The sequence below is a fragment of the Ornithorhynchus anatinus genome, chromosome 4, assembly GCF_004115215.2.
Source record: "Ornithorhynchus anatinus isolate Pmale09 chromosome 4, mOrnAna1.pri.v4, whole genome shotgun sequence".
Taxonomy (NCBI): Eukaryota; Metazoa; Chordata; class Mammalia; order Monotremata; family Ornithorhynchidae; genus Ornithorhynchus; species Ornithorhynchus anatinus.
The window spans coordinates 54,983,861-55,002,381 of NC_041731.1; the positions used below are offsets into that span (position 1 = coordinate 54,983,861).

General features: G+C 40.9%; 1 protein-coding gene across 3 annotated transcripts in view; it reads left to right on the plus strand.

The window, feature by feature from the left end:
- LRRC69 (leucine rich repeat containing 69) overlaps positions 1–18,521 on the plus strand; it is a 54,835-nt gene that overhangs the window by 25,034 nt on the left and 11,280 nt on the right. For 2 of the 3 annotated variants that reach the window (XM_029064218.2, XM_029064215.2), the window contains 2 exons: positions 10,593–10,694; positions 16,003–16,182. In XM_029064218.2, the coding sequence (XP_028920051.1) occupies positions 10,593–10,694; positions 16,003–16,182 (282 nt within the window). The remainder of the gene's footprint in view (positions 1–10,592; positions 10,695–16,002; positions 16,183–18,521) is intronic. The other variant, XM_029064217.2, reaches the window with a different exon arrangement.

Below are 18,521 nucleotides of genomic sequence, written 5' to 3' on the forward strand. Positions count from 1 at the left end.
GGGAATTACAGACAAAGAAAAATACCTAAACCGCTGTTCAAGTAACAATCTGATTTGACCTGAAACAGACACTTTATTCAAGCAAATTGTGAAAATGGAGTCCCCTATTGTTAAATTGTTACAATCCTCAAAGTAGCAACATATTCTACAATGAATTAGTTTTCATTTTCATAATTGTGTTTTTTTCCTCTCTCAGCTGATTGGGAACTAGATCATTTTTTTCAAGCTCAAACAAATGTAGACCCTTAATAGATATTTTTAAAAGGGAATGCATTCCAGCCCTACTTTGGTGTCAGGACCCACTAAATTTAAAAATCACGCTTTCCAAACTCTCATTTTTTATAGCCTTTAAGCCAAATCTTCTCCAGTTGGAACCTATGGGAGCAACACTTTGCTTGTCACTTTGGTAGTTTATACTGGAGTGATGTAAACTTAGCTAGATCAGTATAGAATCTGTGAGTCCCATACTTTGCTGGCTTATGTACAGTTCACTATTTTTATGAGAGTGAGATCATGCTTGAAATGTCTTATTAAAAGGGGGAGAGGTGTTGGAATATATTTAGTGATCCCGTCATCATTCCAATGATAAACTTTCACTAGGTTCGACTGTTGGAAGATGAAATTGACGCTAGAGAGTAATTCAGCTTTACCAAATCTTACCCTACATAAAATGATGTTGTTTGCTTTGATGAGACTGAGTGAGTTGTTTTACATATGTATATAGTTCTCCATAGTCATAGAAGATGAAACTGTTGATGGTGAGATTTTTATCTATGCATTCAGTGGGAATAAACAATGTCAGTGCAGTTAACCATTTTTTCCAAATACTGCATACATAAATATTGTCTTTTGTATATGGTATTTTTAGGACCTTTCAATTATGCTTTTTGCCATGATAATCTCCCTAAAGTCTCTGAACTAAAAGGGCCTGATATTTTTTCAGTTACTGCGTGCCATGTTGGTTTGTCTGTGCCTAGTTCAATCTGCACAGTTAATTATTTGAATATTTATGATCAAATAATTTTTATTTTTATTTCATATTGAAGATACTTTGAACTGGAGAAAAAATGTTTTTGACAAGGAAATCTATTCCTTTTTAATGGTATTTAAGTGCTACTACATTCAGTCATTCATTCAGTCGTGTTTATTGAGCAGAGCACTTTGCTAATCGCTTGGGAGAGTACAAGATAACATTAAAAAGACAAATTCCTTGCCCACAGCGAGTTTACATTCTAGATGGGAAGAGGGGCATTAATAAAAATAAATACATTACAGCTATGTATGTAAGTGATGTGGAACTGGGAGGGCGATGACTAAAGGTAGCAAGTCAAGGTGACGCAGAAGAGAGTGGGAGAAGAGGAAAGGAGGACTTAGGGAAGACCTCTTGAAGGAGATGTGCCTTCAGTAAGACTTTGAAGTGGGGGAGATTAATTGTCTGGCATATTTGAGGTGGGGAGGGTGTTCCAGGCCAGAGGCAGGACATGGGCAAGGGGTCGGCAGAGACATAGATGAGATGGAGGTACAGCGAGTAGGTTGGCATTAGAGGAGTGAGTTGTTCGGGCTGGGTTGTAGTAGAGTAGTGAGGTGAGGTAGGAGGGAACAAAGTGCATGAGTGCTTTAAAGCCAGTGGTGAGGAGTTTTTGTTTTATGCAGAGGTGGATGGGCAACCCCTGGAGTTTCTTGAGAAATGAGGAAGCATGTCCTGAACATTTCTGTAGAAAAATGATCCGGGCAGCAGAGTGAAGTATGGATTAATAATAATAATAATAATAATTATGGTATTTGTTAAGTGCTTACTATGTGCCGAGCACTGTTCTAAGCTCTGGGGTAGATACAAGGTAATCAGATTGTGCCACATGGGGCTCACAGTCTCAATCCCCATTTTACAGATGTGGGAACTGAGGTCCAGAGAAGTGAAAGGGCTTGCCCAAGGTCACACAGCAGACAAGTGGCAGAGCCAGGATTAGAACCCACATCCTCTGACTCCCAAGCCCGTGCTCTTTCCACTGAGCCACGCTGAGATAACCAAAGACATTGCTGGAGTAAAGAGGTGACTTTATGCGGAAATGGCTGATGCAGAAGACAGAAGACTAGTTAACTACAACTCCTTCAAAGGGATCGCCGTTCAACAACTAGAGTGAGTAGAGACAGGGAATTAGGAGGGCAGCAAGGAGGCTGATATAGTAATCAGACAAGGGACTGGATTAACACTGTAGCAGTTTGGATGGAGCTCAGTGGAAAGAGCCCGGGCTTGGGAGTCAGAGGTCATAGGTGCGAATCCCACCTCTGCCACGTGTCAGCTGTGTGACTGTGGGCAAGTCACTTAACTTCTCTGTGCCTCAGTTACCTCATCTGTAAAATGGGCATTAAGACTGTGAGCCTCACGTGGGACAACCTGATTACCTTGTATACCGCAGCGCTTAGAACAGTGCTCTGCCCATAGTAAGCGCTTAACAGATGCCAACATTATTATTATTAGGGGCAGATTTGACTGATGTTCCAGGCACCGTATGAAGCGCTGAGATAGATACAAACTAATCAGGTTGTATACAGTCCATGTCCCACGTGGGGCTCACTATCTTAATCCCCATTTTACAGATGAGGTAATGGGAAACAGAGAAGTTAAGTGACTTTCCCAAGGTCATACAGCGGACAGAGTGACTTAGGGTGGAATTAGAACCCAGGTCCTTCAACTCCCAGACCATGTGGAAGTCTCTCAACTACTGCTTGCTCATTTATTATAGTGGTGCTGGCAACTCCACCCTATTTCATCCCCTATTATATTACCTATTCACTTGAGTTCCTACTCCCTAAACACGTGAATATTCATTCACCCTCACAGGACTTATGCACCTATCTTTACACTTGGTTGCTTTTCCTCTGTATAATTCATTTTAATCTCTGTCATTCCCAGGAAATTGTAAATCCACTGAGGGAAGAGATCATAAGTAAGCACTCTCTCACTCTATTGTACTCTCCCAAACTCTCAAAAGAGTGTTCTGCTCTGCTCAATGCTACTCTAATTTAGTTGAGAATAGCCTAAAGGAGGAAAAGTTCCCCCACTGAGCAAAGTCCCAGGAAGGTGTTTATGACCAAGTAAACGTTGACAGTAAATTTAATGTCGCTATGAGTAAACATTTATTGCGTGCTCAAGAATTGCTGGATATTGGTATAGAATAAAATAAATGGTCAAACCACAACAAACCAGTGATTCATTTAGTTTTATGTTCTGTCTCCAACAGTGGACTCAAAGGTTGTTTGAAGAGTGACGGTTAGAGTGGGCATTTGTTTGGCTACTACCCACCCTCCTTTTCCGAGGTAGAGGGTAGGGAAAGGAGAGGGACTTGACTTCCATGGTGCTTAGTAGAAGAAGGATTATAGGGTGGTCCAGGAAGTAGAGGGACCCCTGGGGCCCTGGAGTGTTCTGTTTATGGTCGTTGTCTATGAATTTCATTGTATTTTCCCAAGCATTTAGTACAGTGCTCTACCCAAAGTAGGTGCTCAATAAATACTGTTGATTGATTTGGCCTAGAGCTGAGACGTCTGAACTTCCCCTGAAATATGGGGTCAATCACTGTTCCAAAAATAGAAATCCACAGACTAATGAATAGTAAAGTGTTAGGGTTGAGATTAGAGTGAAGTTAATCATGCCAAGGATAGGGCTGGGAATGTGTCTGGTTGTTATGTTGTACTCTCCCAAGTGCTTAGTACAATGCTCTGCGCACAGTAGCACTCAATGAGTATGTTTGACTTGATTGGTCTTGTCTATGAGTCTACTGTTGGTGACTCTAAACTAGATGATTGTCTCGACGGATGCATTTTTGAGCTTGATTCTCAAGAATTTATCAGGTTGTGTTCCAAAATTTCACTTGATGGAGCGCTCACCTTGAGAGAGGTTTGATTTTCCCACTGTAGGGATAGTAATTGCTCATTCTCTTCTTCCTGCCTGGAACTCTCTCCCCTTTCACATCCAGCAGACCACAACTCTCGCCCATCTTCAAAGCCCTCCCAAATTCACATCTCCTCCAGGAAGGCCCTTTCCAAAGATATCTATTCTTTCCATCTTAGATGTTTCCAAATACCATTTCAGGACTCTGGTGTCACCTAAGGACTCAGGTTCTCACCCTCTCCTCACAGCACGAATTCACATATCTTCATATTCTGTTACTTCCTCTACCTGAAATGAAGTTGAAATGTGTCCAACTTGATTTCCTTGTATCCTCCCCCTTGCTTAGTACAGTGTCTGCCACATAATAAGCACTTAATAAATACTATTATCATTATCGGGAAGCAGCATGACGTAGTGTATAGGGCACTGGCCTGGGAGTTAGAAGCACCTGGGCTCTAATCCCAGCTCTGCCACTTATCTGCTATGTGACCTTGGGCAAGTCACCTCACTTCTCTGGGCCTCAGTTGCCTTATCTGTAAAATGGGGATTAAGACTATGAGCCTCAAGTGGGACGGGGCTGTGTCCAACACGATTTGCTTGTATCCATCCCAGTGCTTAGTACACTGCCTGGCACACAACAAATGCTTAACAAATACCACAATTATTATTATTATTATTATTAAATTTGGGGGTCTGTCTCCCCTGCTAAATTTTCAAGCTCTCTGAGAACACGTCTATTAATTCTGTTGTACTCTCCCCAGTATCTAGTTCCATGCTCTGCACAAAGTGGGTGTTCAAAAATTGTTTAATTAATGATCGATTGGTTAGATGGAGACTGGTGGGAAAGTGGGAACTGGGATGTGCTTTGGGAGGATTCTTGCAAAGGAGAGGGTGGACTATTGGGTGATAATGGTGGAGACTTTGCTGATTTCCTAACCTATCTGTGGAACACTTGATTTGTCTCTCTATCTAGGATGATTCATTCATTCATTCATATCTATTGAGCGTTTACTGTGTGCAAAGCACTATACTAAGCCCTTGATCCTAACCTGAATTTGGTGGTGGAGTGAGGTTGGGCACCAATCCTTTCATGTGAATGAATCCTACTAACCCTAGTCTTCTTGGCTGTCAGTGATGAAAGGGGTAATTCTTCCCTGGCCATTTACATAGTTGGATGGAAATGATTCAAACTGTACATTCCAAGCGCTTAGTACAGTACTCTGCACATAGTAAGTGCTCAATAAATACGATTGAATGAATGAATGAATTTGAATTCCTTCCAATTTTTACAGCAGAAATACTTCAAGTTGCTCCCTGTCCCTTTCCTCTTTAACACCCCAAAAAGTGAACCAAGAGTTTAGCACGCATCAATCAATCTGGATCTAGGATGCTAACACACTGCCCATCAAAGAACCGGACAACCAAACCAGTATCACCTGGAGGAAGATGTCCTCCTTTTTAAGAATACAAAAAAAAGTCAGGTATTTTCTTTGACCAAATCAGTCTTATGGTCCTACTACTATGAGACGTTTGGAATTAATTCTTGACACAAACCTTAAATTATTAAACTGCATCGAGCTTATATATCATTTTCAAAACATTAATCTATTTGTAAATTGGGGATAACTGTGTTTTTCTCTTTGATTTTTCTTTATCTTGTCTTACAAATTTTTTGAGGATCCGAATCCTCATTAATTCTTCTCCTCGGTTCTCTGCTTTGCTGCCTTGACTTTACATTCATCTTTTTAGTTGCAGAAGTGGTTGGGTACCTCATTAGTGGGGACTGCTTCAGTCAGAGCCTCCTGAGGGACAGAATCAGGCACTTCTGTCTCCTCAGAGACTGGATTCCTTCCCAACCGTTTGTAAAGACGAGGAGTTTTTCTTTGACCACATGCAGTTGAAAGTAGCCAATTTGGCTTCTAAGTCTGGACTCAAGGGTATGAAGCACTTGAAAAAAGAAGCACTCTAACACCTTACAAAGACACATTAAAAAGCTATCCATCTCTTAGGTGGAGAAGCACTAATGTTTGTTAAAAGAAAAGGCAAATCGTTTTTATATATGAGGGGTGAAATGATTGTAACTCCCTAGGATCTGCTCAGTGTGTCCCAGCGATAGTATAAATGGAAAAAGAGATGTGGGTTTAATATTACTGGAGCTATAGCAGCTCAGAGCACATAAAACAGAGCCTGGTTTAATATCTCATGGAGTCCAGATGTGTGGGAAATTTTTCAAACTTTTAGGAGGATACTAGCCCTGAAACATATGCTGTCAGAAATTTGTTGAAACAGAAAATATTTTAAGCTCAAAGGAAAAGAAAAATATTTTTGGTAGCTCTCAACTCAGGAATGGGATGATTGGATCTACTGGTGTTTTTGTACCCTGTTTTAAGAAGTCATGCATGCTTACTATGCGGGTAAACTTAAGAGATAAGTTAAAGATGGGGAATGTAAAGACTAATTGGCTCTGGAAAAAACAAAAAAACTTAAATGGAGCTAAGTTTAGGGCACCACCAGCGAACCTTACAGGTGGGAAAAAAAAAAATCAAGCAATGCATAATTAGCTGCCAAAGAATCGTAAGGATCACATATTTGCCAGTAGCTAAACCCAATAAAAGTCACCCCCATTAAACAGTAGACTCATGGGAAAAGTAAAGTTGGTGCTGAAATGGTGCACTCTTGTATTTTCATGGACAAAATGATCAGGAGTCACATAATAATTGTCGTATTTGTTGATTTTGATTACTGGCTGAGGTAATTCCTTAAATAGCTTCAGAAAAGATCTGGGGAGAAGGGGAGAGTGTGCACCGGGAGTGGACAGTAAAGTAATGGAAATGAGGGAGGCTTGTGAGGAGAAAAGAACCAGGAGAAGAGGACAAAGACCATCAGAGATCCAGAATCATTCATTCTTTCAATTGTATTAAGGGCTCACTGCGTACAGAACACTGTACTCAGCACTTGGAAAAGAAAAATACAACAATAAACAGTGACATTCCCTGCCTGCAATGAGCTCACAGTCTAGAGTGTGGGGAGGCAGACGTTAATACAAATAAATAAAATTACAGATATATATATATATATATATATATATATAAATGCTGTGGGTCTGGGATTGGGGGGAGGAGAGTAAAAGGAGCAAGTCAGGGTGACACAGAAGGGAGTGGGAGATGAGAAAAAGTGGGGCTTAGTCTGGGAAGACCTCTTGGAGGAGATGTGCCTTCTCTCCCTTCCTGCCTACCTTCTCCAGGGAAAGCACCTGTCTCCCAGAAGCCAACCAGAAAGCACTTACTACCTGTCAAGCACTAGGGAAGATGCAAGATAATCAGGTTAGACACAGTCCCTGTCCCAAATGGGATTCACAATCTAAGTAGGAGGGAGATCAGATATCAAAAACCCATTTTACAAATGTGGAAATGAAGGCATAGAGCAGTTAAGTGACTTGCCCAAGGTCACAGAGCAGACAGATGGCAGAGTCCAGATTAGATCTAAGGGCCTTTAACTTCCGGGCTCAAGCGCTCAGCTTCCCAACATTGGAAATAATAATGATGATGATAACTGTGCTATCGGTTAAGCGCTTACTATGTGCCAGCACTGTACTAAGTGCTGGGGTGGTTATAAGCGGATCAGGTTGGACACAGTCCTTGTCCCACAGGGAGCTCACAGTCTCAATCCCCATTTTACAGATGAGGTAACTGGGAAAAGAGGACCAATGTAATGCTAACGTTGCATTAATGTTGCCAGTAGAATGGACTTTTCCACTGAGAATGACGGACAGAGTTTGGTCGGGAGACTATGGGACTATTCTTAGGAATCGATGACTGTGATCACGTCGTGTGCAGTACCACTTAAACTCTCTTGCACCCGATCGTGTTCCTGCAGGGACATGGAGTTCAATGAGCAAGTGAAGCAGTGTGGCCTAATGGATAGAACACAGCCCTGGGAATCAGAAGGCCCTGGGTTCTAATCCCAGATCCTCCACTTGTCTGCTGTGTGACCTTGGGCCAATCACTTCACTTCTCTGTGCCTCATCTACCTCATCTGGAAAATGGGGATTAAGACCGTGAGCCCTTTGTGGGGCAGGGACTTTGTCGAACCCAATTACCCTTCTATCTACCCTGGCGCTTAGTAGAGTGCCTGGCACATACTCAGCGCTTAACAAATACCACAGTTATTACTACGATCACCGAGTTGGCGGGCAGGTACGGTGCAAATGGTAAACCACAAGGAAAGTTTTTTTTTTTTTAAATCTCACACCTCCTTGGCTCAGTGGAAAGAACACGGGCTTGGGAGTCAGAGGTCATGGGTTCTAATCCTGGATCCGCCACTTGTCAGCTGTGTGACTTTGGGCAAGTCACTTCACTTCTCTGCGCCTCATCTGTAAAATGGGGATCAAGACTGAGCCTCACGTTGGACAACCTGATCACCTTGTATCCCCCCCAGGGCTTAGAATAGTGCTTTGCACATAGTAAGCGCTCAACAAATACCATCGTTATTATTATTTCTAACCAAAATGCCCGAAGTATAGTGCTGGTGCTGAGCCCTGGTGCCATAACTCAGCAGGCAGTGTTTTGGTTGCTACGGTGATCTTTGGCTCACCCGGTGTCCAGCTATTTTTCCGGATTCTTCAGGGGCTTCTGTACCTTGCAGGCCCCCCACCCCCCACCCCGGTCATTCCTCAGGCAGAAATTTCCACCACTGGTGGTGTGACTTCAACAGACGCTCCCCTACTGGTAAAATCAGGATAAAAGCCAGGTCTCCTGATTTCCAAAGTTTCCTCTCCGTCCAAGCTGCTATCACATTAATATAATCACTCATCCTGTCCCGCCTAGATTACTGCAAATCAGCCTCCTTGCTCCTCCCAACCTCCTGCCTCTCCCCACTCCATTCCATTCTCCATTCTGCTGCCCGGATCATCTTTCAATATAAACAATAATAATAATAATAACGTTGGTATTTGTTAAGCCCTTACTATGTGCCGAGCACCGTTCTAAGCACTGGATAGATACGGGGTAATCAGGTCGTCCCACGTGAGGCTCACAGTCAATCCCCATTTTACAGATGAGGTCACTGAGGCCTGGAGAAGTGAAGTGACTGGCCCAAAGTCACACAGCTGACAAGTGGCGGAGCTGGGATTAGAACCCATGACCTCTGACTCCTCAGCCCGGGCTCTTTCCACCGATCCACGCTCCTTTTCAGAACATGTCACCTCCCCTCCTCAAAAATCTCCAGTGGTTGCCTATCGACCTCCATACCAAACAAAAGCTCCTCACCACTGGCTTTAAAGCAGTGCATCACCTTGCCCCCTCCTACTTCACCTTGCTTCTCTCCTTCTACAACCCAGCCCATACACTTCACTCCTCTAGTGCTTTCTCACTGTGCCTCGATCTCGCCTGTCTCGCCTAGCTCACATAGTACCTCTGGCCTGGGAAGCCCTTCCTCCTTTTATCTGCCGTACAATTCCTCTCCCTGCCTTCAGAGCCTTACTGAAAACACATCTCCTCCAAGAGGCCTTTCCAGATTAAGCCCCATTTTTCCTCATCTCCCACTCCCTACTGCGTCGCCCTGACTTGCTCCCTTTGCTCTTTCCCCCGTCTCCCTGCCCTATAGCACGTAGGTATATAGCTGCAATTTTAATTTATTTTTATTGATGTCTATTTGTACTGATGTCCGTCTCCCCTCCTCTAGACTGTGAGCTTGGTGTGGGCAGGGATTGTCACTCTTTATTGCTATATTGTACTTTCCCGGGTGCTTCGTACAGTGCTCTGTACACAGTAAGTGCTTAATAAATGTCATTGAATGAAGGAATTCAAAAGGACTGAAACCTGAGCTAAATGCCAATTGAATACTATTTTTGTAGCTCAGTATTCATTTTCTCTATTTTAGCCCAACTTAGACCTTCTAAAGATACCATCCAGAATTCTAATTGAACCTATATCTGTCCTTTTCTCTGCACCGTCTGCAAATAGGGATTTCAAAGAATGGGACAGGCTTGACCCATTTTAAAAATTACATTTTTCAATTTTTTTATGGTATTTGTTTTTGATATTTTTTATGGTATTTGTTAAGTGCTCACTATGTCAGCCCTGTATTAAGCATCTGGGTAGATATAAGTTAATCAGGTTGGATACAATCCCTGTCCCACATGGGGCTCACAGCCTTAATCCCCATTTTACAGATGAGGTAACAAAGCACATACGTGGGAGTCAGAGGACGTGGGTTCTAAATCTGTCTCTGCGACACGGTTGCTGTGTGACCTTGGGCAAATCACTTCACTTCTCTGTGCCTCAGTTACCTCATCTGTAAAATGGGAATGAAGACTGTGAGCCACATGTGGGACAGGGACGGTGTCCACCTTGATTACCTTGTAACTACCACAGTGCTTAGAATGTAGTTGACACGAAGTAAGCATTTAAATACCATTGTTATTCTTATTACATAACTTGCTCTAAGTCACAGAGCATAAAAGTGGTGGAGCCAGGGTTAGAAACTAGTTCTGACTCCCAGGCCTGTGCTCTATTCATTAGGCCACACTGCTTCAATTATCCTCGTGTACTATTTCTACATTATTTCGAAGTTCTTTCTATTCACCTGTTAGTCTGTACCCTTATAGACATTTTATGTGTTCCAATTCTAAATAAGATCTAGCAAGGTTTAGAGTTAATGTTGCTGCGTTTGAGAAAAATGCCATATTTTTTTCCTCAAAAAGATGCAGGAACTTCAGCTGCAAGAACTCTACTGTGAAGAAAATCCATTGCTACAGAAAAGGCCTCTTTACGCCACACAAATAGAAGAAGTTTGGACTCTGAAGGTGAATTGTTAGAGATACATTTAACTTATGCTAAGAATATGAAGATCTGTTTTTAAATACACTTGTCAACTCAGAAATCTCAAATCATTAATGGATCTCCAGTTACTTTTCCACTGAAAATGTACTCCTCCCCGCAGAATATAGTTGAATCCTGTCTGATTACCAGCACGTCCATAAGAAGGGAGAACTTTTAAGCCACTCTTTGGGGAGAGGGTGAAGCAAAATGTGTATTTTCTAGATACTTTCTAAATTCATTTTATCATCTACTTGGTCCTTTTAGAATTTTAACCAAATAGACCTATAGAAAAAGGCTCTCTTTATTCAGCATTTGGTTCACTGGAACAATAATAGTGTTTGGAGGTTGATAATGGATACAGTTGTTATGAGTCGGAAAATTATTAGCGCAGGGACTTAAAGAAGAGCATGATACAAGGAGCCAATTTGAGCACAGCCCCAAGAACTGCAGGCTGCCAATTCAATGGCACTGCAAAGAATAACCTTTACCTCTCCAGTGTAGGATGGAGAGAAGCAGCATGGCCTACTGGAAAGAGCATGGGCTTGGGAGTCAGAGGTCTTGGGTTCTAATCCCACTCCACCACTTGTCAGCTGTATGACTTTGGGCAAGTCACTTAACTTCTCCGTGCTTCAGTTACCTCATCTGTAAAATGGCAATTTAAACTGTGAGGCCCACGTGGGACATCCTAATTACCTTATATCTAGCCCAGCACTTAGAACAGTGCTCAGCACATAGTAAGCGCTTAACAAATACCATTACTATTTATTATTATCATCAATGGCTTACATTTAATATTCAATAGATAACACAATATTGTTTTTGAATTTTTTTCTCAGTTCAATCATATTTATTTAGTACTTACTGCGTGAAGAGCACTGTACTAAACACTTGGGAGAGTACAATATTAAAAGATTGGTAGACACTTTCCCTGCCCATAATGTTCACAGTCCAGAGGGGAAGACATACATTAATATAAATAAATTATTGATATGTACATATGTGCTTTGGGGCTAAGGGAGAGGTGCAAATCAAAGTGAAGGGTGACAAAGATCACTTTTGTGTTTCCGAAGAAGATAATAATAATAATGGTATTTGTTAAGCACTTACTATGTGCCAGGAACTATTCTAAGCTTTGGGGTAGATACAAAGGATGGACACAGTCCCTGTCTCATGTGGGGCTCAGAGTCTCAATCATTTTACAAATGAGGTCACTGAGGCCCAGAGAAATGAAGTGACTTGCCCAATTTCACACAGCACACAAGAATCAGAGGTTGGATGAGAACTCATGACCTACTGACTCCCGGGCCCATGCTTTATCCATTATGCCATGCTGCTTCTCAAGATACACTTGTTAGGAAAAGACATGCAGAATTTTATTCTGAGGATTACTATAAAACACATTTGAAGTGTACAAATGCTAATGCTGATTAAATTCCACTGAAATTTGCCAATGTATTTAATCCATTTTGAGTGTGGTGGAGGAAGTGCAGGACAAATCTGGCTTTGCCTGGATTTTTTCCTTCACCTCACAGATTCAGTGGGATATGATCGAGAAGCAGCATGGTGCAGTGGATAGAGCATGGGCCTGGGAGTCAGAAGGTCATGGGTTTAATCCCAGCTCTGCACTTGTCTGCTCTGTGACCTTGGGCAAATCACTTAATTTCCCTCTGCCTCAGTTCCTTCTTTTGTAAAATGGGGATTGAGACTGTGAGCCCCACATGGGACGGGAACTGTGTCCAATCTGATTTTCTTGTACCCATCCCAGCGTTTAGTATATAGTACATGCCTGACACATAGTAAGTGCTTAACTAATACCATAATAATAATAATTATTGTTATTATATGATCCCCACAAGGCTATTTACTTCAACATCCTTATCTTACTGGCATAGGTTGTTTGCTATATTAACTTTTACTTCTACATAATGCTAGACATTTTAGCAAACTCTTAACCAATCATGATAGTTAGCATTCCAGAAATAATGTGTGCATCCTCTTTAGACAGGAAATTTGAGAAAAATTGTATTTAAAATATTGACGTATATACGTAAGAGATTTTATTTAGGAATGAAATTTATGGAGTAAAAGATCAGATTGAAAGATCAAAGAAAGAAGAACTTGATATTTTCAAAGTTTTTCTGAGGAAGTCAGTAACTTCCCCAATGCAGGATTTCAAATTTCACAGATATGGTCCTAAATGGAGTAAACTGCTTTTAAGGAGTAAACTGTGAAGGGCACATTCATATGTCAAGGCTGTTGTTGGTCTGACGGGTGAATAATTTACTCTGAGTAATTTACTTATTGCATTGTTATTGCATTTTCAAGATGCATTTGTTAAATATGTTCCCCTAAGGATAAAATGACTAATAATAATGTGTGCTTACTGTGTGCTGAGCACTGTCCTAAACACAGGAATAGTTAGAAAATTATAAGATTAGATGTGGTCCTTGTCCCATCTGTAAAGTCCTCACTTTACAGATGAGAAAAGTGAGGAATGGAGAAAGTTAGGTGACTTGCCCAAGGTCACACAACAGGCAACTAGAGTCAGGATTAGAATCTAGGTCCTCTGACTCCTAGGCTTGAGTTCTTTCCACTAGATCACACTGCTTCTAAAATGAACCCATCACTTTCCCAAAATTACAACTTGTAGTATTAGCAGGAGAGTGATATTAATAGCTGGTGGTGAAAAGCCATACGATGAATATGATCTGACAAATGGACCCAAAAGTATGAATGTATTCCAGAAATAAAAATTGGAAAAGATGAACTAAATGTCCCAGCTGGAATTTTTAAAAAGCTCTTTGCCATTAATTAGATTTGCTATTTCAGAGGCGTATCTCTTGACAACTGAATATAGAGGACTTTTTTTTGTAAGTGCTATTGATATTATGTTCAACTGTCCATTGAAGGCTATCTTTTAGACTCCCAAACCCTGAAGAATGCCTTCCCCAAGTGATTACAAATTAAAAATGAAATATAAGGCTCCTGGTGAAAGGTTAATTTAAAGCTGCTCAAGACAGCAATGACCACTCAGCGCGAAACATGACTTTGACCTTGAGTATAACTAGGAGAGTCATTGCTCTCTATGTGTCTAAGAGGTCCTTCTACTTAAGGATCATTACCAGTGGTATTTATTGAGCACTTACTGTGCACTAAGAGCTTGGGAGAGTACAATACAATTGAGTTGGTTGACCCATTCCCTGCCCACAATGAGTATGTGCAGTTAAAAAAAAAAAATTTTGTTTTGAGGACTATGGAATTGAATGGTTCCTGCTTACTAATAGAAATGACAGGAGAATGCAAATTGCAAGGAGGACAAAGAAATAAGAAGGAAACAGTCTCTTCTACCACCTAGAGACTCTGGTTGCCAGTGTGTTGGAAAGTGTTTATAGGAGATTTTTCTCTAATTTTAGTTTTTTGGTTTTTTTTTTTTTTGATGGATAAAGATTTTCTAATGGATAAACTCATGAAGTGGTCTTTGCATGTAGTCAAAGGTCATTACAAACACACAATATAGGCAAGGTGGATTGTGCTGGAGAAGGTTCTCCGGGGAGCAAATAGCAAAACAAGACAAGAAAAGAATAATACCGTACTTGGAGTATTTAAGTGCTTACTATGTGCCAAGCACTGTAGTATTCCTCGTTACCTCTTTTCTTTCTCCCTTCTGCGTCACCCTCACTCTTGGTTCTTCATCCTTTATTACCCCTCCTTCAGCCCCATAGCACTTATGTACATACCCATAATTTGTTTATATTAATGTCTGACTTCCCCTCTAGACTGTCAGCTCGCTGTGGGCAAGGGACAAGTCTGCCAACATTCTTATACTGTACTCTCCCAAGTGCTTAGGGCAGTGCTCTGCACCCAGTAAATGCTCAATAAATTGATTGATTGGGGGACCTACAAGATAAGGAGGTCCCACATGGGGCTCACAGTCTGAGAGAGGAAGAACAGATATTGAATCCCCATTTTGCAGATGAGGGAATTGAGGCATTGAGGCACAGAGAAGTTAAGTGCCTTGCCAAGGTCTCACAGTGGATGCGTGGTGGAGTCAGGATTAGAACCCAGTTCCTCTTTCTCCCAGGCCCGTGCTCTTTCCATTAGGCCATCCTATGTCTCTATAACAGTAAATGATGACTGAATTAGTACCTTTCCAAAGTACTTTCATATCAATTACAATGTCTCATTTTAAACAACTTCCTTGAGCAAGAGGGAAAGTTTGGTATTATTCACTGTATTTGCTGATGAGGGAAACAAACAGAAGTGAAGGTCGAACAAGAATTTTATATAGCTTTCACTAGAATTCAGATTTCTTGACTCCCATACCACTTTCTACTAGATCTTCTCTGTCTCCAGATAATCGGCCAAATTACTCCTTAAATCATTTAAAATGTGTTGGTTATCTGCATAGAATGCCCAGATCGCTCCTGGTTTTAAAAAAACAAAGTAGAAAATGTGTAAACTGGTGTCATAAGGGGGTGAAACTTTTGTCTGGATTATCTGGAAAATTGCTCAATTTACCATTTTGTCTGGCTAATGGAGACCAGGGCACTATGGGTCACCTTAGAACAGCCAATGGGAATAGTTTAGATACATCCTGTCTCTATCACCTTAAAGCTCCGTACCTATATTTTGTAGTTATTTGACTTTCCGGTCATCCTAGCTCTTATCGGAATTAAGCAGAGGCTGATTGGCCCACCCTTATATTTTTGCCCATGTTTTACTTATGCTATTGCTTTCTATAATTATATAAAATAGATTATCAAATAAAAATTTACTTTTCTGAGATACTTATGGAGTCAGTTTTCACCATATCTAAAATTTGTTAAAAATAAACACTTTCTTTTCTTTTGTCTTCTGATTGAAGGCAAGTTAAGATAAAACCAAGCCCTATGTCTGTACCCTTCACATATATAAGCTGAAAACATTCTTGTTATTAAGCTTCTGATCTGTCAATTAATCATTTGTATCAGTCAACCACATACAATGTGCAGAGCACTGTACTATTCATTCAATTGTATTTATTGAGCACTTCCTGTGTGCTCAGCACTGTACTAAGCACTTGGAAAGTACAATTAAGCAACAGATAGAGACAATCCCTACCGAACAATGGGCTTGGGAGACACATTCCCTGCCCACAGTGAGCTTACAGTATAGAGAGGGAGAAAAATGCATTTGCCATAAACCTGAATAGTACAATTATATTAATTTTAGACTGGTATACTTATATGAAAGAATTGATTTAATTCCAGATGTTGTAAAAGAAATCTGAAGGTTTTTTTTTTAATGTGGTAGGAAATAACAGCAAGATTTATTATGGATCAGCTTGATGAAAATGATTCTGTAATAAAGAATTCAATAAAATACTACCCAGAAGCAAGAAATATGCTTTCCCAAGGAAAAGAGTGTCCCGTATGTGGGAAACATTTCTTAAGCATATGGCTAGAGTGCGTTTATTTTCAAACTCCAAATCAGGTAAATAGTACTTTTGTATGAATTTTATTCAATCAATCAGTGGTAGTTATTGAGTGCTTCCTGTGTGCAGAGCTCTGTACTAAGCACTTGGGAAAGTACAGTACCACAGAAGTGGTAGGCATGTTCCCTGCCCATAGTGAGCTTCCAGTCTTGAGGGGGAAACAGACATTTACATAAAATTCTGATCTGTAAATAAGTGTGGTGGGTCTGAGAGTGGGGTGAATATCAAGATTCATTAATATAAAGATGACATTAATAGTGCATGTCCAAAAAGCACAGTGGGTGGCTGTAAGGTCATTAGTGTTGAAGTAGGGGAAAATTGCTTAGGTGGTAGACAGGAGTCTAAAATCTGGGAATAAGAAAAAATAAATGGGAAATAGGATTTGTTGATGGGGAGAGTTGTGGTCTGGCAGGTTTTAGGGGGGAGGAGTTCCAAGCAGGATAATAATAATAAATGCGGCAAGAGCCATGCACTGTATCTTTTTCTTTTTCACATGGTTTAAGTGGAAGGAGAACAGCTATTTAATCCCTTTTATACATATGAGGAACCTGAAATCTATAGAAGTTAAGTGATTTGTCTGAGGTCACACAGGAGGTAAGTGACTGAGTCAAGAGTAGAATCCAGGTGTCCTTACTTCCAAGTCTCTGCTCTTTCCACTGAGCAGTAGTATTGTTTCTCTAGTATGGAAGGTTTGAATAAGGAGTTGGAGACAGAAAAATTGAGAATGAAGGACAGAGAATGGGCTCTCTTGGGAGAAACAAAGTGTTTGACATGGGGTGTAAACATTGATAATCTAAAAAGAAAGAACTAATAAACTGCCTTTAAAGGTTAGGGGTTTCTGTTTGATGCAAAGAGTGGAGAACTAGTGAAAGATTTTGAGGAATGGAATTTTGCCAAATGGTATTTTAGAAAAATGATCTGAGCAACAAAGTATTGTGCAGAAAGACTAAGAGTAGTAGACAGGAAGACCAATGAGAATAATAATAATAATAGTCCTTGTCAAGTGCTTACTATATGTTAAGCACTGTTCCAAGCACTGGGGTAGATAAATCCCCATTGAAAATCCCCATTTTTCAAGTGATGTAACTGAGGCCCAAAGAAGTGAAGTGACTGGTCCAAGGTCACTCAGCAGACAAGTGGTGGATTTGGGATTAAAACCCAGATCCTTCTGCCTCCCAGGCCTGTGCTCTAACCACTAAGCCATGCAGTTTCTGGTAAGAAGGCTGAGTCAGTAGTTTAGCCAGATTAATGAGGAGTACCTGGAACTGAGAGGTGATCGTTTGAATGCAGAAGAAGGGGCAACTATGGGAAGTGTTGCAGAAGAATTGGTAGGGAAGATGGATTCAGTTTCAATATAGAGAGTGTTTAAGGTGGGGACAGAACACTCCTGTGGAGCTATCCTGAATACCAGAGGAAATGTGAGATTGCAGAGAAAATGAGAGATTGGGGCTAGGGAGACAGAATTGGGAGTTATCTGAATAGAAGTAGAACCTAAAGCCATGGAAGCTGATTATCAATAGTTATGTCTTTAAAAACTTGCCATTAGAGTTGTAAATTCATGATGCATAGTAGGATGGACAGAGTGTCTCTTTAGAAATGGCAGATGAACCTCAGTCCTGAGATGTTTTCAAGCCCTAGAAGTGGTGCAGAGGTATTAACCTTTCGATGAAAGGGAGTGTGTGCAAATCAGGAAATACAGAGGGGATGCATTTCAGGCTCTTGAAGAAGTTATAGATTAGCACTGTTGAGCTGGGAGCAATTTACTTTTCAGGACCTACAGAGAATTAGGTGGCAGAAGAATGGGAGAATAAAGTAAACACAGTATCAGTTGGGGAAGATGAAATCGATCATTCATATTTATTTCATGCTTACTGTGTGCAGAATACCTTACTTAGCCGTTGGGAGAGTACAGTGCAACAGAGTCATTAGACATCTTCCCTGTCCACAAAAGGAGCTTAAGGGTGGTCTAGAGGGAAAACCAAACGATCAATCAGTAGCTTTCAGTGAGATTCTTCAATGTTCGGAGCATTATACAAAGCACATTGGAAGGGTACGATTGAATTAGTAGACTTGATTCCTGCCCTCGAAGACTTTAGAATCTAGTGGGGTAGATAGAAACTAGAATAAAATACAGGTATGAAGACTCAGTGGAGTACATAAATGTGTATGCTATGAGAGGAGCAGAAGGAAAGGTTGTGAATAACAAAGTGCCTGAATCAATCATATTTATTGAGCACTTTCTGCCTGCTGAGCACTGTACTAAGCATTTTGGAGAGTGCAATATAACAGAATTGGTAGACATGGGCCCTGCCCACAGTGAGCTTACAATCTAGGGAAC